We start from the raw sequence: 23,736 nt of genomic DNA, 5'->3' as shown, positions 1-23,736 counted from the left end.
AGCTGTGCATTTACAATGTGTGCCCTTTTCTTTATGTTACATTTCAAAGAAAATATTTTTTAAAAGACAAGTAAGAATATAGATGATTCCAACAACACAACTGACAAACTCATCCTAATGGATACATACAAAATACAGCTGCAGAAGACATATTCTCTTCAAGCATGTGCAGAATTTTTTTTTTTAGATTGATCATATTCTAGGCCAAGGATATAGCCCGTGGGGCCTAATTCCAGCCTGGTGCCTTTTTTGAATGGCCTGCAAACTTAAGAATGGTTTTTACGTTTTCAAATGGTTGGAAAAAAATATTTTGTGATATGAAACTCAAAATCAGCCCAAAATACAGTCTTACTGGAACATGGCCACCCTCTTCACCTGTGTCTGCTTTCACACAGCAATGGCAGAACCGAGCAGCTGTGACAGACACTGCATGGGCAACAAACCCTAAAATGTTTACTACCTGGTCCTTTAAAGAAAAAGTTAGCTGGGCCCTGTTCTAGGTCACAGAGCAAGTCTCAAAAAATGTCAAGGGGTTGAACTCATACGATCCGTATTTTGTGCCCAAAGAGCTATTAGTTAAAAATCCACAGCAAAAGGAAAACCAGAACAAATCTCTATGTTTAGAAATGAAGAAATACTTCAAAATAACTCAGGGGCCAACAAAAATACTGAAATGAATATTTTAAAATATGTTAAGCTGAATAATAATGAAAATAGTGGATATTATAACTTACATGTTGAAACAGTACTCAGAGGAAATGTGTAGGATTAAATGCTTATATTAGAAAGAATAAAGGCTGCAACTGAATGAGACAGGCATCCATCTCAAGAAATATTGGAAAGCCAAAAGAATAAAATAAACTCGAAGAGTAAAGGGAAAGAAAAAAAAGGCAAAACTAGGCATTAATGAAATAGAAACACAATAGAGAGAATAACCAAGATCAAAAGCTGGTTCTTTGAAAAAAGTCTAATACAATTAATTGATAGGTCTTTGGCAAGATGAATCAAGAAAAGAAGAAAGTACAAGTAAATAATATTAAAAATAAAAGGGGGACACGACCACAGATGCTTAGAAAACGTGTATAGCTTTTTATGCCTATTCATTTGGAAATTTAGACGAAATTGCTAAATTTCCAGTAACATACAACTTAGCTAATATAGATACAAGATGATATATAAAAACCATAATTCTATAAGCTTTAAAGTAATTGAATCACAGTGAAAAAAAACTATTTTAAAGAGGAAAAGCCATCCCAGATAGCTTTACTGGCAAATTCTACAAAACCTTTAAAGAACAAATTATTATTTTAGAGACAATTCCAGTGTATAGGAAAAGGGAAACCAAACCCATTCCTTTTATTAGGCTAGTGTAGTCTTAATAACAAATCAGGAGCCAATCTCACTCATGAACATGCATGCAAAAATCCCGGCAAAATTCTAGCCAACCAATTCAATAACGTGCAAAAGAATAATAAAACATCATGACCAAGTTGAGTATATCCCAGGAATATGTGTGGGTTTTCATTAAAAATCAATCTATATACTTAACGACATTAGTAGTAGAAATGAGAAAAGTCAGAGGATCACCTCAACAGATGTTGAAAACGATGTTTCATAAAATTCAAAATTCATTTATGATAAAAAAAATTCTTAGCCATCTTGGAATAGACGGGAACTTCCTTAATCTGTTAAAGAATATCTACTAAACCCTACAGAAACCACTAAACTTAAGGGTAAAACATTAAAAGCTTTATGTATGTAAAAGAGAAGAGTGTCCCCTTGATCACATCTGTCAACATCTGTGCTGGAGATCCTTGCCAATACAGTAATGCAAGAAATAGAAATAGGAGATTATGAATTAGAAATGAAGAGGCAAAACGGTCATTATTTCAGATGACACGATTATATTCACAGAATCTCCAAAAGAATCTACAGAAAACGCTCCAAATTCATAAGAGGGTTTATCAAGGTCAATGGACACAGCATAAACAGAAAAATCCTACTGCATTTCTATCTACCAGCAACCAATGATTAGAAAATGAAATGAAGAGATACTATTTACAACTGCATAAAAATATGAAGTCCACAGGAATAGATCTAACAAGGAAAGTATACAGAAATCTGTAAAACTTCACTGAGAGATGTTCCAGTAGTCTGAATATAATAAATGGAAGGATGTATCTGTCCATGGACTAGAAGACTCAGCATTTGTTATTTCCCATCCCAGACTGATCTGTGGATTCAACACACCATATCTGATGAGCTGATTCTAAAATGTATATGGGAATCAGAGAGGCCAGGAAAAGCTAAGACATTCTTGAGGGAGAACAGGGTAGGGGCTGGCCTCATTTTATAGCAAGTTACACCATAAGCTGTAGGAAGCAAGACAGTGTGACAGAGGTCCACTGGACCCAGTGGAGCTGAGTGGAGGGGCCTACATGCAGGAAGATTGTTGAAAACTCATTTCCCATGCTCACTGGGACATACTGCCATGTGAGGGTGGGATACTGACTTATAGGATACGGTATGTCCTTGGAACCAGGAACCAATACATGGTGGCCTTTCTTCCATATTCAGAATACTCACATCTAGGTATAGCGGGGGAAGGAGAGTACTGCTCCCTTTACTCCTCCTGACCCACACGTAAGTTTTTTCTTTTGCTCCTACAATGCTGGTCTCTGATGTTAGTTTTTAATATGGAAGGGAGCAGCAACCCTACCAGAAGAAGGCACTGTGGTTCCCCTCAGCTGGAAGGGGAAACTGCCCCTGGTTATCAGGCTCCCCAGATCACTGGACAGCAAGGTAGTACAGGGAGTTCTGGGGTGGCCTGGGTGAGTGGCTCTGCTACACAATGGGGACGGGGAAAAGGGAATCTCCTGCGCACCCCGTCCTGCTCCCACGCCCAACGGGAAATTTACTGGAAGACTACATCAAGTATTAGGCCTAATCATAACCTCAATCCATCACTTCGTCCCTGTTGAGCATGTATATTCACAACCAACTAAAGCTTCTGCATGATGACCAAATCCTGGAGATTAATAAGATTTTCCAAGACTGCTGACAAACTAGATTTCCTTTCCAGCTGCAAATTAGGAGATGCATGTGGAGCCCCTCTCATGTGCTCCGCGTTGAAAGGAAGAACAGCTGTGAGAGGAAGCACAAAGCTAGAAAGTACAGCCCCAAGGATTTTCTCCTCATCAGGCCCGGGTCTAGTCCAAGGCACTTTCACAGCCAGGCTCTCTTGGCCAGATCCCGTGAAAGCAGAGAAGACTCGCATCTGCAGAGAAGTTCCTGCTGCAACTCTGTGCAGCCTGACAGCACAGGGATGCACCCAGTTGCTGGAGAAAGGACAAGGGAGAATCCTTGGGACACACAAAGTGATTGGAAATCTCCATTTGATTTGTGGGAATTAATCTTTCAAGGACTCAGTCGAGACATTTTGGATAATCAACAACTGAGGTCTGTTCCAGTTCCTCATGGATGACCTCTAGCTTCCAGAACTGGAACACCGCCTCGAGATCCAGGCCTGCTGAGCCCCAGGCTGTGCTGGAAGCTGTAAATGCAGAGTCTGGGTGGTGTGACTTACCCAGTTTGGTCTGTTATGCCTCCCTTTTTAAAAACTAAAGGCATCTGTTCATAACAAAGATATGGCCACGATTTTTGTGCCCAGCTCTTCGACACTGCTTTTCTCACGTAAAAGGTGGGTGACTTAATCAAAGGTCTAGGATTCCGCACATATGCCTGTAAAGTGTACACAGTCCTTCATTAATAAGCCTCTGCTCACAGGTGTGACAACTAACACTCTTCTACTCAGAAAGAGATGGACGCTACTGGGATTCAAATTCTGGACTTGGTTTGGCTGCCCGGAAACCAAGTTTGCTACACTTGCACCAACTGTGGACGTATTTGGAGCCCAGGGGCAGTGTGGTCTGCCCTACTGCCCTCACAGACTGGCTGAAAGGTTCAAATGCTATATTAATAAGTGTGGTGCAAACAGTACTGTCCTAATGAGAGAGAATGTAGAAGAATCATATACTTTTGAGATAAGGGTGAAAACTTTAAAAGAAATATAAGGTATGTTTCTGAGAAGGAGAATGTTTATTTCCAAATATTTTAATCTCTGTATATGTATAAATATGTTCTCTAAATATCAGAAGATAATTTTTGGAAAAAATGGATAATCAGAGGACTCTCAAATTTTGCCTGAAACTTCTGAAGAGTACACAGAATCTTTCTAGGCTGAAAGGGGCAGGGAGATCAGATTTCATAGTTTCATAGAAACATACGTAACATGTTTCATAGTTATGTATTTGCCTGCTTTGAGGGCTATAGAGGAATACAGAAAAATAAGTCATGGCTCTTGTCCACAGGCAGTTTGCACGGAAGATAAAAGTAAGTATTCAAGAAGGCAAAAAGATGAAGAGAAAAAAAGAGCTTTAGGGTGAGTACAGACATAACGTTCTGTAGCCAGAGAGAGTCCTCTTCTAGCTGAGAGAAGCCTCGGAAACCTTCATGTAGGAGGCGGTCATGACCGTGGGCGTCAGCAGAGACTGGTGGTGGGAGGGGAGGTACACCCCAGGCAAACAGTGTAAGACGGGAAGGAAAGGGTGAGGGGGCACTGGCTCTTTTGCTAAGGCAGCTTCCGCACCGCGTACGTCAGGAGGTGTTAATCCAGCTGAGCATTAGTTGGTGTTGTGTGAACAGACATGCCTAAAAGGTTACAGATAAATAAAGAGCAAGGGTGTCGACAGAACCGGGCAACAGCCTGCACGCTGCTGCCGAGGGGCTTCCTGGGTAAGTCTGAGGTTGGGCACTAAAGGAGGGAAGGCAGGAGGGAAGCCTAGACTGTGGACTTGAGAAGACTGAAAAGCTCTGGAATTGGTACCTTGGGAAATGCATGGCACATCAGAATCACTGAGAGATACAGGAAAATACTGAAGAACAGCCGGGGGACCCAGCTGACAGCGGACTCCGTGAACGCCCAGCAGAAATAACCAGCTCGTTTTCACAACTCCTTGCTGCTATATTTGCCCACCTGCAGCCTCTCCACCCACCTAATGTCCTGGGAAACCAAATGCAGGCAACACAGAGCCCCAGGTAAATTTTCTACGTTTATTCATGAGATGAAAAGGCCACGATGAAAGCGTGCTCTTCAAGTCTGTGCGTGTCGCTAGGAGATAACAACCTGGTAGAGGCCACAGAGCTAACCTGGAGTTGGTCTTTGCAAACTAAGTGGTCAGGAACCAAACGCAGAAGTCAGGCAGGGAAGAATGCATGTTTTTATTCTCGGAGGGAAAAGCCACATTACAAAAAGATGGGAGTAAAGCAAGGGCCTGTGAAGTGAAGAGTAATGGCAATAATGACCACAATCTCTATGAACAGAACTTTGTGAGCTGGAAAATAATGTTATAATAAGGGGTCAGGAAGGAAAGACACGGAAGAAAAGAGCTCCTACACACGGGCGACTAGGCATGCGGGGAGACGCCCATTCCCCCAGAGAAGCCGTCTGGTTACCTACCCCGAAGCCAGAACCGCCTCATCACCCATGGGGACGGGGGCCATCCCTGGAGATGTGGTCCTACAAGGCTCACATTGAGGGGCAGGCCTTCACGTCTACCAACCAAGGCACCAGGGCGGAGCAGCCCCACCACCGGGGACACCATGTGCCTTGCCCCAAATCCTGCCTATGAACCGAGGAGAAGAGAACCTATTTGGGGGCATTTCATGAAAATTGCAAACAACACAGTTTCTCACGTTTCTGACCAGATCCCCAAAGTCAACCTAAAACAACCAAAAAGTTATAATGAACAATGAGAGAATCAAGTGCCAGACTGGAAATAACGAAGGGCCAAAATGAGAGGCCGAAGGGAAAGGAGTGATTTCTGGGCGTGGTTATTCACAGGGCTGTAGGCACCAGGGATGCTGGCTGCACAGACAGGCTGACCCTCACAGGGTCATCTGGGCGTGAGTGAGGTCAGAACTGGTGGTTTCTCAGGGCGCTTCTACCCCCCGTGTCTAGGATTCCAGGACCTGCCAGTTTCCCCCTCTGGGAAGCTCACGATCCCATGATATGAACTTCTGAACTGAGAGGGTGTGTTCTGGCCCTGCATTTGTGCCTGAGATGCCAAAGTGGGTGACATATACATCGGTTAAAAAATTGCATTTAAGTATAACAACTTTTCCGTTGGAAAAAAGAAATATCAGTTACGTTATCTGTCAGAAAGACTGAGAAGTCCACAGACTGAAAACTTTATAAAAAGTTAAAATGTGTTAAATTCCAAGCACTTCTCATGTGCTCCATGGTCCAGGGTGGGATGTGGAGGGGGAGGCATGGCCCTGTCCTCCAGACATGCACATACGTGTGTGTGTGTATATATTTTATATACATTTTACTTCTTTTAGTGTTTGCCCTTGAGTTTGACATATACATTTATAACTAATCCAAGTCCTCTTTCAAATAACACTTACTGCTTCACAGGTAGTACAAGTACCATATAACAGAATATTTCTAGTTCTTCCCCCCCATCCTTATAACACTGCTGTCATTCATTACTTATCCATAAGTTATAATCACTGAATACATTGTTGCTATTATTGTTTGGAACAAAATGTTATTTGTTAGATCAATTAAGAATAAGAAAATAAAACATTTCATTTTACCTTCATTTATTCCTTCTCTAAAGCTCTTTTTTTTTCTTTTTTTTTTGTGGTACGCGGGCCTCTCACTGTTGTGGCCTCTCCCGTTATGGAGCACAGGCTCTGGACGCGTAGGCTCAGCGGCCATGGCTCACGGGCCCAGCCACTCCGCGGCATGTGGGATCTTCCCGGACCGGGGCATGAACCCACGTCCCCTGCATCGGCAGGCAGACTCTCAACCACTGTGCCACCAGGGAAGGCCCAAAGCTCTTCCTTTTTAAAGTAGATCTGTGTTTCTGTTCTGTAACATTCTCCCTTTTTGATGAACTTATTGTAATATTTCTTGCAAGGCAGGTCTACTGGCTACAAATTTCCTAATTTTTGTTTGAGAAAGTCTTCATTTCTTCTTTCACTTTTGAAGAATACAGAATTCCATGCTGGTGGTTTTTTTCTTTCAACACGTGAAATATTTTACTTCACTTGCTTCTAACTTGAATGATTTCTGGCTAGAAGTCCAATGTAATACCTATCCTTGAACCTCTATAGTTGTTAATTTTTTCCCTCTGGCTTCTTTTAAGATTTTCCCATTGTTTTTGATTTTTGGTAGTGTCTGTTTGGGCTGCTTCAACAAAGTACTATAGACTGGCTGGCTTATAAACAACAGAAATTTATTTCTCACAGTTCTGGAGGCTGGAAAATCCCAGAACAAGACGTCAGAAGATGGCTGGTACATGGATGGCTGTCTTCTCTCTGTGTTCTCACATGCAGTAAGGGGTAAGGGAGCTCTCTGGGGCCTCTTTTATAAGGTCACCAATTCTACTCCTGAGGGCCCCACCCTTATGACCTAATCACCTCTCTACCCCTACCCCTAAATACCATCACACTGACGGTTAGATTTCAAAATATGAATTCTGGGGGGTGGTGGGGGGACACAAACATTCAGTCTGCAACGTGCAGTTTGAATGTGATATGTCTAGGTGTAGATACTTTGGTATTATCCTCCTGGGTGTTGTCTACACTTCCTGGATCTGTGGTTTGGTATCTGTCATCAACTAAGAAATTTTTCACATATTATAATTATATATTAAAATACATGTTATATAAAAATATCTTTAAGTTATAATTTCAAATATTTCTTCTGTTTCTTTCTCTTTCTTTTCCTTCTAGTATTCCCATTAGGGGTATATAACACTTTATAATTATCCCACAGGTCTTGAATGCTCTGTTCAGTTTTCTTATCATTTTTTCCCTTTGCATTTCAGTTTTGATATTCCTATTGACATGTCTTCAAGCTCACAGTTCCTTTCCTCACCCGTCCAGTTTATTGGTGAACCCATCAAAGGCATTCTTCATTTCTGCTACAGTGTTTTTGATTTCTAGCATTTCCTTTTAATTCTTTCTTGGAGTTTGTATCTCTCTGCTTCCATTACTCATCTCTTCTTGCATGTTGTCCATTTTTTCTATTAGAGCCTTTAGCATATTAATCATAGTTCTTTTAAATTCCTGATTTGATCATTTCAAAATCTTTGCCATATCTGAGTCTGGTTTTGATGCTTGCTCTGTCTCTTCAAACTGTGGGGGTTGTTTTGCCTTTTAGTATGCCTTGTAATTTTTTTGTTGAAAGCTGGACATGATATATCAGGTAAAAGGAACTGAAGTAAATAGGCCCTTAGTGTAAGGCTTTATGTTTGTCTGGCTAGGAGCTAGGCTGTGTTTATGGTTTGCTGAAGTTGTAGATGAAGGTGTCAGAGGCTAACGCTTCCTTGGATGCCTCCGTTTTTTGACTCCCCTGTTGTGTCTGGGTTTCTCTAGAGACTTCATGGATAAGGTCTCAGATGTGCAGCTCTTTTGGTTGTTTCCTGTTACTATACAAAAGTCTGGCTGATGCCATGGTGAGGTGTGGGGGAGAAGTGCTCCACGGACCTGTCATGAGGTCCCTAACCCTAATCCTAACCCTAACCCTGAAAAGCAGTCCTGTAATCAGTGAGATGGAGCTGTGATAAAAGAATTCATGAAGAAAACTAGACAACAAAAAACCCAACTACAGCAAACAACAAACTAATGAACTTCAAGTACAGCACAGAAAGTACGCCTCTTGTTCTGGGGGCGGTGGGCCTGTGTCCTGCTTACGGAGGAGTTCTCTACACTCCTGACACCCCAGCCTGCCTTGCGCAGCTTTGGCCGAGGGTGTGTGCAGCCGCGTGCAGGAGATTTGAAAGGCACATGCGTGTCTGCCGAGGGGTCAGAGAACGGGCATCGTGGGCCCGAAGGCCTTTCCTGCTGAGGTTACTTGGGGCAGAGGATGAGAACTGTCCTACTTTCTGACACAAAGCGGGCTCTTCCACTGGCCACTCAGGATACATTTACACAGGCTGGCTCTGGCCAAAGGAGGAGGATAAGGCAAAAGCAGGAAGATGTATTATCAAAGACCAACTGAGAAAAAGGGAAAACAATGGCAACTTTTGAGGAAAATCAATTGAGAAGGAATTCTTAATAGCCAAATTGTTGTGAAAGATAAAACAGGAGCTATGAGTTAATAATAGGCTATAGATGTTTTTCCATCTGTACTGAGGCTTATCTTATAAATAAATGTTCCTTATTATTCTTTGGCAACTGTTTGTGGGTGACTCAGATAGTCTTTCAAAACTGGACAAAAGGAATAATATAGATCTCTTGTACCCAGGGAATTCCTCAGATTAGGAGTGGCCATGAATTAGAGAAGAAATTTGATTTTGATATAACATCTGCAAATGACAGCTGCCTTTTCACAAAGTTCCCAGTGTCATTCCTCTACTTTAAAAACTCCCAATAACGATAATAATAAATTACCAAAACAGAACATATTGCAGTAATCCACTTAATAACATATTTAGTGAATTCTGGTCATTCAGTATTCTCAGTTATCTTTTCAAAATAGATGATTCTTTACATATTCAAAAACTAACAACTTACTTTCCCTGAGAATGTCCCAAAGTATTTTAAAATGTATGACTTAATCTCAAAAAGGTTATTTGGTTGGGGTTGAGATAAATAAGAAAACTGAACATTTGAAATAAGAGGAAATTTATATAACCATGTTGCAGTCAAACACATTCCCTTTATAATAAAGCCACGTTAGGAAAAGATTTCCTTCCAAACACAGGTGCCAACACTGGCTCCTCTTGGCCTCACATGTGCAGATGCTCTTGTGGCTTCTGGTGCATCAGCCCTAACTAGCATTTTGAGCACTTACTCCAGGGAAAGGTCCTGGGCTAGGTGTCATTCTGGAGACACACACACACACACACACACACACACACGCACACACACACACACACAACAGCTGCTGAGCCTGCAAGGGAGCCAGAAACTACCTCAACGGCAGCTTCAGGGCAACTTGGGGAAAGGATGGGCATCTAGGATCACGAGGACCCAAGGAGGGCCCATCCTCTTTAAAGGGTGCTTAGAATCCCCAGAAGGACTGTAGACACCCTGGTCCCCAACCTGAATGTTACACCTGAGGAAGTTAAGGTCCAAAGACATTAAGAGACTTGCCCAAGACACCCCCCACTGTGGCAGCACAGGAACTGGAACTTTGGGGTCCCCAGCTCCTATCCTATTACTCTCTCCTGCCTGTGCTTCTTAGAAAGGACTGAATCATCACCTGTTTTCCTCCCAGGCCCATAACTACCAAGGCCAAGTAAGGAGAGTCTAGAGGATGTTAACATGTTTTTCATTTACAAAATGGACACTGGTTTGGGTGACAAAGAGGATGCTTTCCCACAGCTTCCTCTTGTCTTAACTGCTCCTGGTCAAGGCTTCTTCTGCTCATCTACCCTTTGGTCAGATAGTCACCAGCCAGTCACTCATGTGCCTGGAGAGAAACATGAGAAAAATGCTAAAACGTACCTTCACGAATTCATACAAGCCAATGTGCTGAGTACCCATAGTGTTTCCAATTACTGGAAGAAGGAAAGTAACACGGGTACCTCCTGCAGTTTGGAGGCTTTATGAATCACTTTTCTGCAGGACAAACTGGGCGCTTTAACAAACCCTGCATATCACTCACGTTCTGCCCCACGTGTACGTCTTCTCTGACTACTGACTTAGTAATACAAGTAGGAAAAACCACAAGTCTGACAACAGCACATTTCTTTTCCGTGACCAAAGGCTACGGTATCCACACTTATGGAGACAGACTTATCTTGAAAGTAACCTAACAATGGTATTACATTGCTCAGCACACTGATTTTTTTTAAATGTATCTTTTAAAAAGTTCAATGCAAAGCTCAAGAAGGGAGCAGACCCTCTCAGATGCCTGCCTGACACGAACACAGCCGTGGTCCTTCGACATACCGTTTTGCAAAGGCTGTATTATGAAGAGGAGGCGGATTCTGCCAGGCACATAATTTGTATATTTAAGGGAGGTGTATGGATGAAAAAGCGAAATATGTTAAATTTCAAAGGCCTTGGAAGCAGTGCTGTCTGTGAGCTTGTATTACAAACAGCCTCACATTATTACACAGGCTATTAATGAGGCCCAGTGAATGAAAGTACAATTTGAATATGCATGACTCTATCCAGTGAGCAGGACTTTTGTGTACTGATGAGGTTTGTTTTTTTTTTTTTTCCCTCCTAAAGAAGGATTAAAATTATTCTTAGAGAAGTATGGCTACCCAGAGGCTGGTAAAGTGTACTCAGACCACGAAGTCACACCACGTTCAGATAAAAGATACAGGTCCTCCACAGACAGCTCTGATGCTACCTATCATTTTGGAAACTTGTGCACAGCCTGCCCTCCCGAGAAGGAGCTTCCTCAACTTCAAACAGCTGCGTCATGACAATTTCTAAGCAAAAATACTGATTTTGGTGGCGATCCCTAAAAGTAGGCAAGGTTAAATAAACCTTTCAAGTACAAAGCCTTCCCTTCCGTGGTAAGGCGCTCTGGTTAAAATACTGGGGAATGGGTAAATTATTGCACCAAATGGCTGAGAATTAATCTCTGCTGACTAGCTGTAATCTAACGAGGCGTCTGTGTCCCCGGGAGCCCGCGGCGCGTCCCTGGCGGTATGCGCAGTGTGTCGAGTCTGCGTGGCACCCTTTGTCCCCGCTCCCAGGCGGCCTTTCCCCTCATTGTTCATAATATCCTCATGCATCTGGGACGCGTGGAATGCATTCATACTAACAGACTTACCATTGTTTTCTCTCTGAAGCTTTGTTGAGCAAAGGCTGCATCGTGGTTACTGATAATTATATTGCTTAATTAATCAAGACAAAAAAAATTTGCAAATCATTGCCTGGTTGCCAAGCAGGGAGATAAAAAATGACAACAATACAAGCTGAAGCAATATAACAAAAGTAACAGCTATCTGATCAGAAATTCTTATATAATGAAGCTATTAATGCTAAATCAGTTAATGTTAACATTGCTCCAGGTGTCTCTACTTAGATGCGAACAAAAAGGCTAACATTATGGATATAAAAGGCCAAATGTTGCCATGGATTCTGTAACCTGATAGAGAGGACAGCCTTTTCATTTGATTAGGGAATGCAATTTAAATACCAGGGACCGAAGCCAAACAAACAGACTTTCCCTCCACAAGCCTCTCGCATTCACCCTGGGGTCAGTGGTTGGTGAACAAAAGGTCAGCCACACTTGCCCTGGAAATGTCTGGATTAATTTTATTACATTGTAATGGTTTGTCCTTTAAATGTGGGGATAACACTAAATTTCCAGTTGGCCATTATTCTCTTCTTCCCTTTAGGCTTTTTGAATTGAAATATTAAGAAAACGATTTGCTCGATTCATCTTGTCAGAATTTACAGCCAAATTTATAAAACGTACACATTTTTTAAAGAAACTTGTTTTCATGCATTATAATACCTTTTCAAAAATCACTCTGACACTATGAAGTGAACTCAAATGCCTTTTATGTTCTTAATTTACTATAAAAATAAAAGTGACATTTTTAGGACATTAAATGACATTTTAGAGGGCCGTGTTGAAAATGAACTAATAAAGCCAGTTAATCCATACTAAATATTAAAGAAACACATTCTCCAGTTTTGAAAGCTACAGGATACTGAATTTATTGGTTGTCTAATATTAAAATTTTCAGTTTAATTTTTTAAATTAATGTCCTTCATGGACACACGCAAATGTTATTAGCACTAAGAGCCATTTTCTTATACAAACGTGAACACTTCGCACGCACAGAGACTTGAACCAAAGATAACGCAAATATTTAACACGAAGAACTTTGGCATCTTTGCTCCCTGAATAGAAAAGAGGGTTCCCTTTCTGTCAGGCTTCTCACCAGCCAGAGTAGGGGCTTTTCTGAGTTCAGGAGTTGACTAGCACTGTCATTATTTATTCTATTTTCATGGTAGTAACAATAACAAAAAAAATAATAGCAATAATAATAATAAAATTATTATTATTATCATTAACACTTAAGTAGCTTTTCCTCTGGACCAGGCACTGTTTGAAGCACCTTCCATTTCTTAGCTCGTTTAATCCTCACAACTTGAACACTTTAGATTAGGTTATAAATCCCAGGAAATCTTTACCTACTATTTTTAAAGCTTAAAAATAGCGAGTATTTAGAACAGTAACTTTTAGCTCCTGCAGGAGGACAATTTGGAATGGAAATGAAGGTTGTATTTAATATCAAGCTGAAACACACGAAGTCATTTTCTAGAGAATGAGAGACTTAATACACTAAATGTCTAATTAAAAAACTAAAAAAAAACCCCCAAAAAACTCACCTTGTATTAGTAGTTGCAAATAAAATCAAGTCACTGTTATCAAGCACTGTTAAACCACCACTAAAGGCAGGGCAAAGACAGAAACGGAAGCCAATCCAGGTCCCGGCACTCAGGCCCTGGATGGTTGCGGCTGTTCCCATGATCGATGCCAATGGACCCGGCTGAACTGACGGGTGGCAAGGCACGTCCATTGTTAGAAGCCCCGACATGGGCCGAGCCATGGAGGCCCAGCTCTTTAGGACTTTTCCACGATCCTTCAGGACTGACCCCCGTTAGCAGCGGCAGAGCTGTGGGTAGCTGTGGATCCCGTACCCACAGCTACCCACAAAATGTTAGGTGTGACAAGGGGCTCATTCAACTCTTATTGTTATTAATCAACATGCCCCAAGTTCTAAATGACAATTTCTTTAAATTATAAAATCTTAAAAATTAAAAACATTTAAAAAATGATATGTGTCTTTACATTATAATTTTCAGAGTCTCAGTAATAAAGTACAGAATTCTGTGCTCCTGATGAAAGATTCTTTGAAAATCCCAATTCATATTTAATTCCTATTTAGCATGTGTAATTCACATACATGTAAAGTGGCCCCGTTAGCATACTGGTATCACTGTTTTTCAGTAACAGTGAATCATATGGCAAACGCCTGTACGAGCCAGAAGAATAACGCAGTGAAAACGTACCTCGGGTTTCTTCGTTATCGCGATAAAGAACATGTGATTCTTCATGGGGTAGATGATGATTGAAACGTCTCCGAAGGCGGTGGGGATGATCCCCCTGCGGTAGTCCCGGGAGTGTTCAGACCAGATGATGTGGACCTCGTCATTCCCCAAGTGACGGAGCTGCAACGGCAAATTGGCTCCTTATTAATCAGAGCGATAACAGCACTTTAGGAGGGGTCGTGGCTTACAAATTGAATTATTATACGCAGAGGCAAAAATAATTCACCACCAAAAAAGGCTACAACACCGATGCCTTCTGTGGGGATTTTAAAAAAGCGCAGGTACACGAAAAAAACACAGCTCGCCCTGCTATGAAACACATTGGAACCGAGAGAGAGGCATGTAAGCATCGCAGGTACAAGACCTTTTCCAGGATTTGTTAAAAATTTAATTTTACTCCTGTAGCAAAGCCTTACGCAGTATGTGGCTGAGCATGTTTCTACACAGTGGACGGTGCGAGACTTTTATTCCGTATTACTGTAGAGCTTCATTAGGCTCTGAATTCAATGGTTAGTAAGGAAAACAGGAGATGAGTGTAAGAGAACAGAAGCCATTATAATACAGTCCTTACCAAAGGCACAAAAACTAGATTTATGACAAACCATTAAGTATGTATAACACTACCTTTGTTAAGAGACTAATGTGTTACTTACATTTCATAAGAGACTAATACCAAGCACTAGTACCTAGCATTTGAAGAGTGCCTTACTGTAGAGAAAGTCTGTTCACACACACATTTTGTTCAGTCTTTCCACGAACTCTCTGAGGTAGGCCACGTTATCTTTATGTTGTCTGATAAGGAGGGGAGGGGGCTCAGGAAGGCGGGGCACACCCCTGCCACGGTGTAGGAGGCCGGGCAGCCTGGAAGCTGGCTGGGGCTTCTGACCCACCTGGCCTCCACTGCCCATGGCCATCTAAGCTGTAGCCAGGGCAACTGCGCTGTCACAGCTCAACTCCCCCAGCCCTCTCGTGTGTCACTTTATACACAAGAGGTCATGTGGTCCAAAAACAAGTCTGAGACTCCTGGCCTCTCGAGAAGGGCTTCCCATGCCTCCAAGGAAGGGAACCTGTGAGCATCCCTCAGGGCCCAGCTGGGTCCAATGCAAGAACACCCTCGACAAAGCTCCGGCACAGTGACTGCGCGTCCCAGGCTGGAGAAAGTGCAGGTGAGGTCATCTGGGCAGGCCTGGCAGTGTGACTCAAGCAAACTCGATTGTAAAGGTTAAAATGCTGGCTGAAATTGAAGTCCTAAACCCACAGAGGCTGACTGGTGAAGGCCCTTGGACGCCTCCTAAGGAAGTGAGGTCCCGGCCCTGCACACACTGCAGAAGGAGGCCATCTACCACCATGACAAAGTGTGTCCGGCTTCCTAGCTTATTTAACAGGTGAATCCTAAAAGTGACTAAATTCGGAGGCACTTTAGTACAGCAGAGATGTTATGTCAAAGCTGATGCTTTGGTTTTGTCTTAAAGTATAAAAAAGGATGCTCTGAAGTACTATGTATTTAAAACACCTTAATATAAATACAATTTCTTTATAGACTCTCTGACCACAAAGGGAAAACCTGAGATCACCCCAATAGGCCTCCTTTCTGTTTACAAGGTCACAAAGGAGGCTGGTTTGCTGCAATGCCTGCTTCTCCCTCCCTCTGTCACACCTCTGGGGACCACTGTACCTCTGCACCTACGGTGAGGTACGAGCTCAGGTGGCTCCTAGGTGAGGCGCTCTATTCAGCTGAGTCTGAACCTGGGCTCTGCGACACATGCCACTGCGGGCGTTGAGCATGAGGCACGACAGTGCAGAAAACTTCAACGGCGTCTGCAGCTTTCTAAATGCAAAATCACCCAGTACATGTCTTGTTCCTTCTCCTCCTCTCTTACATATAAACACTAAAAGGGTCGCAGGCAAAAGGTGTACCAACCCGTTACATAAATAGTTAAAAAAGAAGACCCCAGATTTTCACAGTAACACTAGGCATCTATCTCTCTCTTTCTCTATTTCCATTTTTATTTCTTTTTCCTTTTCAATAAAGCATGCAAGGAGTTCACAACGCACTCCTGAAATTCAATCCTTTTGGAGTCAAACACGTGGTAGCAGCTTACCAGCAGCACAATAAAGGCATGTTTTTGAGGGAAATAGGAGTAGTTTCAGATGGAAACTTTGGGAGGAATTTAGAGCAGCAGAAGGGGACTGTGAGAGCCGGGGCCGCCCCAGGGTGCAAACCCACCCTCCTCGCCCCGCAGAGAGAGCCAACCTCCTGGGTAGTTTTGTGCCCCTTGATGCAGGGCTGGCATGAACTTCTGAATGGGACCAACACACCTACGGAACAGCCTTCCTGTGTGGCTGTCCCGCCACAGGCCAGCACCCCAGAACCTGGGACAGCTCCCCGGCCAGACGTGTAAGTTGCAAGGCATTAGCTCTGAGGTAATACGGTGACTATTGAAATGTTGCAGTTACCCTCCCTTTTCTAAATTAGGTAACTCGATTACATAACCCAATGAAGTCTCTCCCAATTCTGTTTGCAACTATATCCTCAGGACGGGGGGCAAGGGAGGACGTTATCACAGGAATGGGCCCACCCTCCCAGTGTGGCGATTCTGCAGGTGGTGATAACACGAGATTCATCATCTGAAAGCTGCTTTCAGGGTCACGTGCCTCAGACCTCCGCACGAGTCAGTTTAATTAGGCAACGCACAGAACTAAGAGCTGAGGCCACGGACCGGTCGGTCGTTGAGCAAAGAGCAAGGACACACCCTCTTCTGCCCACGACAAGAACACAGGCAGGTAAAACAAGTAAGATCAACCCGGCCAAATTGTCAACCACGTCAGAACACACGGAAATACTCTGGAAGCTTCCAAGTGTCACTCGATTTAAAGGGGGTTTCATCACGGAGACGTTGTTTTGTGAGTTTTGGAGAATTCTGACGACAGGCCCTCAAGTGAGAAACCCGTGCACACAAGTCACGTTGACCAGAGTCGTGTGTCATCTGGACGCAGCCGTCCTTCACGCCAGCTACTACTTCAAACGCACAAGAGGCTCGGAACGAGCGCCCAGGGCTTAAGCCTTAAGAGATCAGCTCGTGTGCTGCCACTTCTCATCCTGACAGAGTTTTGCAGTCCCTCTGCCCGGGCCTTTCTGCCCATCGCTGCCAGGCGGCGCGCACTGTGACACTGGCCCTGGGACACACCTAATGGGCTGACCTCCTTTCCCGACTAATTGCATTACGGCGCCAGCTGGCTCCAGAAGGAGTCGTCTGTGTGATTGAAGAATTCCTGCTCCTCAGTGGGCCCGGCTGCTACTTTGAACTAAGTAACAGGCAGGCCTGACATCCCCATTGTTCAGCTGACAGTGTGCCCATCCTAAAATCTAAGTTTTATTTGTAAATTAACCAAGAAACTTCCTGCCAGAACAGTGCTGCCCGCAGTCTGATAATGTGGGCCTTTCATCCCATCCACTCACACTGTATCACTGCCAATTTGTTTTTTATGTGGCCGGGCAGCCTGGGGCTATAAAAGCCTTGTAAGACATAAGTGCAATTATAGTCCTGGAGTCAAATGAATTGGACAAATCCAATAGCACAGCTCTGTCCCCACTCTGCAAACCCCTACAGCAGTTAGATTAGCTGTGAAAAATCTAATCTAGCTGGAGCTAACAAATTTCTGCAGTGAAGGATCAAAAGTTCAGTATGGGGTTACAACCAGATTGCAGGGTTGAAAAAGTGCCCCCATGATGGGGGCAGGGGAGAGCATGCATCACTTTAGAATTTTGCAGCTCATTTTTAAGCTGTTAGGGGCAATTTAGTCAGAATAAGTCAAGGAACTGTGGGGCTGCTTTTCCTGTGACTGATTTTTAGTTGGGCTGTGACACGTCCTGACAGAGAGAATTTGTCACTAGATGCTAAATCTTGGAGCTGCAAAAGATATCAGCTGCATTTTGATTATGACAGTAGGGAACCTTACAACCTGGCCAAGCCCTGAAAAAGTATTCATAACATGGTGTTTTATCAAGAAAACACTGTCTTTTCTCAAAAAAAAAAAAAAAAAAAAAAAAGACAATCCTACTCAGGAAATAATTTTTAAAATATGAAGCTGTCTTTTAACAAATAGTAAAAAGTTAATAGTTTTCAGTCATATGAAAATCAGAGAATATGGTGACACATTTGCAGAGTAGCAGTGATTTACAAGGTACAGCCAATAAAAAGGAGGTGTGAGTCTTGCCTAGGGTCTTGGTAATCTGAGGTGGCATCCCTGTGAGCAGAGTCCCCTTCGCTAAGAACACCGCCGCCACCAAAACCTAAGATGTGGAGGCAGCTCCCCAGGCCCTCGGGAGCCAGCACGTGGCCACCGAGTGAAAGCCTGTCATGCTCTGTCCATCCGATACCCTTGGTCGCTGTGACAGGGATCTGCTCATGCTGTGACCCAACTTCTCAGATCCCACTAGCTCCGCTGCCCACTGTGTACATGGTCCAGACGTCCGTGGCTGCAGTGATGAAAGAGCAAAACCACGGAGGAGAGAAATGAGGCAGGTGCAGTGAGGCTCTCTGGCCAGTATCAATCACCTGCCTAACAGGCCAGGAGGAAAGAGTCCATCAGACTGGTCAGCAACAACGGGGGCTGACGGGAAGGGATGCTACCAGCACCACGCTCAGCCATTTCACAGGCATTGTTCACCTACTGCCCAGCAACCCTGGGACGTGGGCTGTGTTTTTAATCTCATTTAATAGATCGGAAAACTGAGGCACAGGCTGGTGAGGTACCTTGAGACACGCTTGAACCCTGGCTACAGCCACCATGCTAGACGCCCCCGCCCCCCCGCCCCCCCGCCCCCCTGCCACCGCCCATCAGGCATGGGAATGGTCTGCTTTCCACCCACCAGTTACTGCCCTAGGTTCCTGGCATCGTTGCAAGAAGAGAGTGGGTGTGAGGCAGGGATTCCGGGCTCTGCCCCCCACCAGCAGGCGAGGCCCAGATGTTCTCATCTGCAAACAGAGACGTGGGTCAGATTCCTAGGCTTTCTCCCCAGAGTAAAAAGTCCTCTTCTCTTAGGATGTCCCTCACTTCCTGCAAGTTACCTGAGGTGGACATCCTGCAGGTTAGAAAGCATAGGGGGAACCCTGCAGAGCTTTCTCAGAGGTGGAGGAGGTTTCCTTTGAACTCTGGAGAACAAGAGGTGGGAGCCCGAGAGGAGGGCAGCCAGGCAGCAGCGCACCTGCGCTTGCCATTTTGACAGTCGTTTGCTAAGCTGCCCCCCAGCAGCTCTGGTTGGGGGGCGCCTGCTTTCTCTGACCCCATCAGTACAGGGTCCTTACGTCAGATGACCTTGGCCAACCCGAGAGGTTGACAGCATCATTTTCTCTCAGTTAATAGTCATGTGAGGGAAGATCCAAAGTTAACAACATTTAAGACCTTTCCTTTTCCTAAATCTTAATCTCAGGATTTAAGACTTAAACGACTGATTGCTTTTCATGCATTTCTTTACCTAGTTTGTGCCAAGCTGGATATTTCAGACTCATGACAAGTGTAGCTTGAGGAGAGCGACCCCAAGGTCACATCCAAAGGAAACCAGTCTCCATGTACATCAGGCCATGGCCTTCACTCTGTCCCAGGTGTGCCTCACCTACAAACCGGGGCCCCCAAGCATGGTCCCCAAGGAGGCCCTTTACCTTTTTGGTGAGCGAATCATCTGAGTCTGATGGCATCCGAGTTGAAACGTGGAAAATCACTTCCACGGTCGAGGTAGCATAGTAGGGGGCAGTCTGGCCCGTGCTGCCGTTGCGTTGAAGTCCGCCCATGAACCCGCAGTGGGTTGAGAGGTCCACCTGACACAGGCACGAGGGAAAGAAGTGGAGGTCAAACGGGAGCCGTTCTTATTCACTTAGCAGGAATGCAGAGTTTTTAAAAAATCTAAGTATGTTCATTTTTATAGTTTTCTGACTATAAGCAAACGTAACACAAAGTTAGATGACATTGGGCTTCCCTGGTGGTGCAGTGGTTGGGGGTCCGCCTGCCGATGCAGGGGACGTGGGTTTGTGCCCCGGTCTGGGAGGATCCCACGTGCCGTGGAGCGGCTGGGCCCATGGGCCATGGCCACTGGGCCTGCGTGTCCGGAGCCTGTGCTCCGCAACGGGAGAGGCCACAACAGTGACAGGCCCGCGTACTGCAAAAAAAAAAAAAAACCCAAAACAAAAGAAAACAAAAAAAAGTTTGGTGCATATTTCTCCAACTTTATCCCCTCCTATACATAAATATGTATATATGTATAGACACACACGGAGCTCCCCTATTGCTGGATTTGTGGGATTTTCTGCTTTCTCAAACCAGAAGGAGCATTCAAAGCAGTGTTTCAGGTCAAGGGGTACAAAAGTTTCCAAACTTAACAGCCATTCCTAAACTGCCTTTCAAAAGGGTTGTTCCAATTTATACCACTGCCAAAAGTCTCTGAGTTATAATTCTTTTTCAAGCTATGTGTGAATGTTCACTTAGTCAGTGCTTAGATTCCATTTTGGTATTTTCTTTTTTTGTTTTTTTTACTTTTCATAAACTACTATTCTTTCAGTAAAGCACCTGTGGTAACACAATTGGAAAAAGAAAAAGAAATGGAAGAATTTCTTCTGTGCTAAAGACAATCAATACATACACTGAATTAATGGTCTAATCTTTTCTTAAAACTCTAGTTAAGAAATGTACGGTTGGGCTTCCCTGGTGGCGCAGTGGTTGAGAGTCCGCCTGCCGATGCAGGGGACACGGGTTCGTGCCCCGGCCCAGAAAGATCCCACATGCCGCGGAGCAGCTGGGCCCGTGAGCCACGGCCGTTGAGCCTGTGCGTCCGGAGCCTGTGCTCCTCAACGGGAGAGGCCGCAACAGTGAGAGGCCCACATACCGCAAAAAAAAAAACACCCCAAAACAAAAAACAAACAAAAAAGAAATGTACGGTTTAAAAATGTTGGTTAGGACTTCCCTGGTGGCGCAGTGGTTAAGAATCTACCTGTCAATGCAGGGGACACGGGTTCGAGTCCTGGTCCGGGAAGATCCCACATGCTGTGGAGCAACTAAGCCCGTGTGCCACAACTACTGAAGCCCATGCGACTAGAGTCCGTGCTCCACAACAAGAGAAGCCACTGCAATGAGAAGCCCGCACACTACGACGAAAAGTAGCCCCCGCTCGCCGCAACTAGAGAAAGCCCGCGCGCAGCAACGAAGACCCAAGGCAACGAAAGATAAAAATAATTAACTAATTAAAAAAAATGTTGGTTAAATAGTAAGTATATTCTATGACAAGAAGTCATCTTATTGGTAAGAAGAACAGTTTACTGAAAGTTCAGCAACTCTTTTAGACTAAAACCGACTTGACATTTCAGAAAGTATATGGTCTTGACCTTGAAGTACCCTTACCCTGTCCCCACCTCCACATCGGTCCCTTCACTAACACTCAGCTCTCAGAGGTAAGTCTCGCTTAGGCACCCAGAGAGTTTCCCACAACACAGATCACCAAGAAACCAAAACAAAAGTAAGAAAAAGTAAGAAAATTATTTCAGATATGCTGATTTCCATTTTAACTACTCTGAATTCTTTTAGATTCTGGGAATATGTTCTGGAGACAGATATATGTGTGTGTATGTGTATAAATGTATAGATGTCTTTTGGTCAGAGTATGACTTAGTAAAGAGAAAACAAAATTTTAAAATACCAACCATCCTGGGATCTACCTTAGGGCAACAGGTTGAGAGCTAAACCATCATGGCTACCGTCAAGTCAACTTTTAACTTCATCCAACTCTTCTTCATTTTTCACCATTGATTTCTTTTCCAGCCTCCATGTAGGGACAAAAGCCATTGCTTCCCTGCCCACTGTCCTCTCTTACTACACACTGTCTATGGCTGGGAGAGCCGACCTGACTATTCAGTTCTGATGAAAAGCAAATGAAATCATATTAAGAAGAAAGTTAAGGGGAAACAAAAGTTTGTGTATAAAGTACAAAAATAACTGATAGAAGATGTCAAATTCGATATATTCTTCAACTCCAGAACTCTACCCATGCTATATTTGAATGTAAAAACATACGTAAAAATTTAGACCATCAATGACCAGTTTACATACATCCTTAAAAAGTGCTGATCGATAAACGCCTCCTGAATGAAATGAATTACCTCCCATCCCAGTCCAGCAACAAAGTCTTCGTACGCTCGGCTTCCTCTTTCATTGGAAAGGATCGAGCACTTGTCTTCTTGGCCGTCAGCAACGTAAAACACGGCGATTTTGTGCGTTTCACGGCTGTAAATTTTTAGATTTAAAGGAGTTAGAATACTTACATACAAAGTTTTGTTTTACTGCTGCCACCTATGCTTCTACTACACAGCTTACACCTGCTGAGAACTTACAAGGGGTCAGGCACTGTTCCAAGAAGGCTCAACACACGTCTCATCTATCCTTGCAGATGCCCTAATGAGACAGGTCTTATCATCACCTCCTCATGGACACGGTGGAAAGGAGGCACAGAAAGTGACAGAAAAGCACTTGTAGCAAGCAGGACACCGGGAGCTGAGACAGGGCAGCCTGGGCTCCTGAGACCACTCTCTCACAGGTACGATGTACGAACAGCATGTAAGAGCACATGGCTTGACAAATTCTCTCCAACTTCGGTAAAAACATACCTCTGAAAGCATTTCAGATAGATATCAGTTGTGAACAGATCCTTGTGACCACACATAATTCACTTCCCACACTCTGAGATAAGGAAACCGGGGAGCTCCCTGATCGGAACTGTAAAATTGGCCGAGACTTTGTGAGAAATGGAAACTACTTCTTCAAAGCAGAACACACTTAGGTACTTTCTCTGTGAGAGGTGGCACCCGCAGGGTGGACAGCTGTCCAGGGAAACTTCTTTGGACATATAAACTGTTCGTCCACTTCCTCCATGATGGATTTGGGGCACTTTGCTGTTAAATCAGGTAAATGTGACACCACTCTGAGGAAAGCAGCCCTGCTTCTTAACCTTTTGTGCATCTAGCATGGTCCTTGGTGCACAGAAGTTGCTCAGTTAAAACTCTGTTGAAGTAACCAGAGATACGATGATATATTTGAACATGTCAATAACCATTTCTATAAACTATACCCTGGAGTAAAGTGTCAAAGTCACTAGACCTACACCAAGTGATCTGGAGACAGTTCAGAGGCAAAGACACCGCTCTTATTGGACCAGAGCTTTCATCAAGAACCATTCCGCAGCTCCATCACCCAAGACCTTGACTCCAGTTCTCTACGTTCCAAAATTTTAGATTATCATTTCCAGAGCAGTTCCACTCTTCTCCTGATTTCTACCACACACTTTGAAAAAATCTCATAGGAAAAACTACCAAGCACTTAAACAACATGGAAATGTTTCTGTTGCCTTATCGTTCAATACCTCAACATTATAATCCGATTAGACATCGATAGTGGTGGAGTCTGGGCTCTGTATTTTAACATATTCTCCAATATCTCCTTCTGCAGGAATGTTATTTTTCTACTGAATTAGCAGAATGAATTGGAACTCAACTGGAAAGTCATAAAAATAAATCAAGGAGGAGAGTACGCTCCTTTTATTTGTCTAGATAGCTTATTCATGTCCCTCCATAATTTATATGAAATTAC

At 43.7% G+C, this 23,736-nt stretch overlaps 1 protein-coding gene across 1 annotated transcript in view; it reads right to left on the bottom strand.

Annotated features, from left to right (window-relative positions):
• Positions 1-23,736, bottom strand: part of RALGAPA2 (Ral GTPase activating protein catalytic subunit alpha 2) — a 284,371-nt gene that overhangs the window by 81,692 nt on the left and 178,943 nt on the right. The window contains 3 exon segments of the mRNA XM_032604977.1: positions 14,068-14,226; positions 19,770-19,925; positions 22,254-22,377. Coding sequence (XP_032460868.1) covers positions 14,068-14,226; positions 19,770-19,925; positions 22,254-22,377 — 439 coding nt within the window.

The sequence above is a fragment of the Phocoena sinus genome, chromosome 15, assembly GCF_008692025.1.
Source record: "Phocoena sinus isolate mPhoSin1 chromosome 15, mPhoSin1.pri, whole genome shotgun sequence".
Classification (NCBI taxonomy): Eukaryota; Metazoa; Chordata; class Mammalia; order Artiodactyla; family Phocoenidae; genus Phocoena; species Phocoena sinus.
Note: the sequence above shows the minus strand (reverse complement) of the source record. Positions and strands in the feature narration are given on the sequence as shown.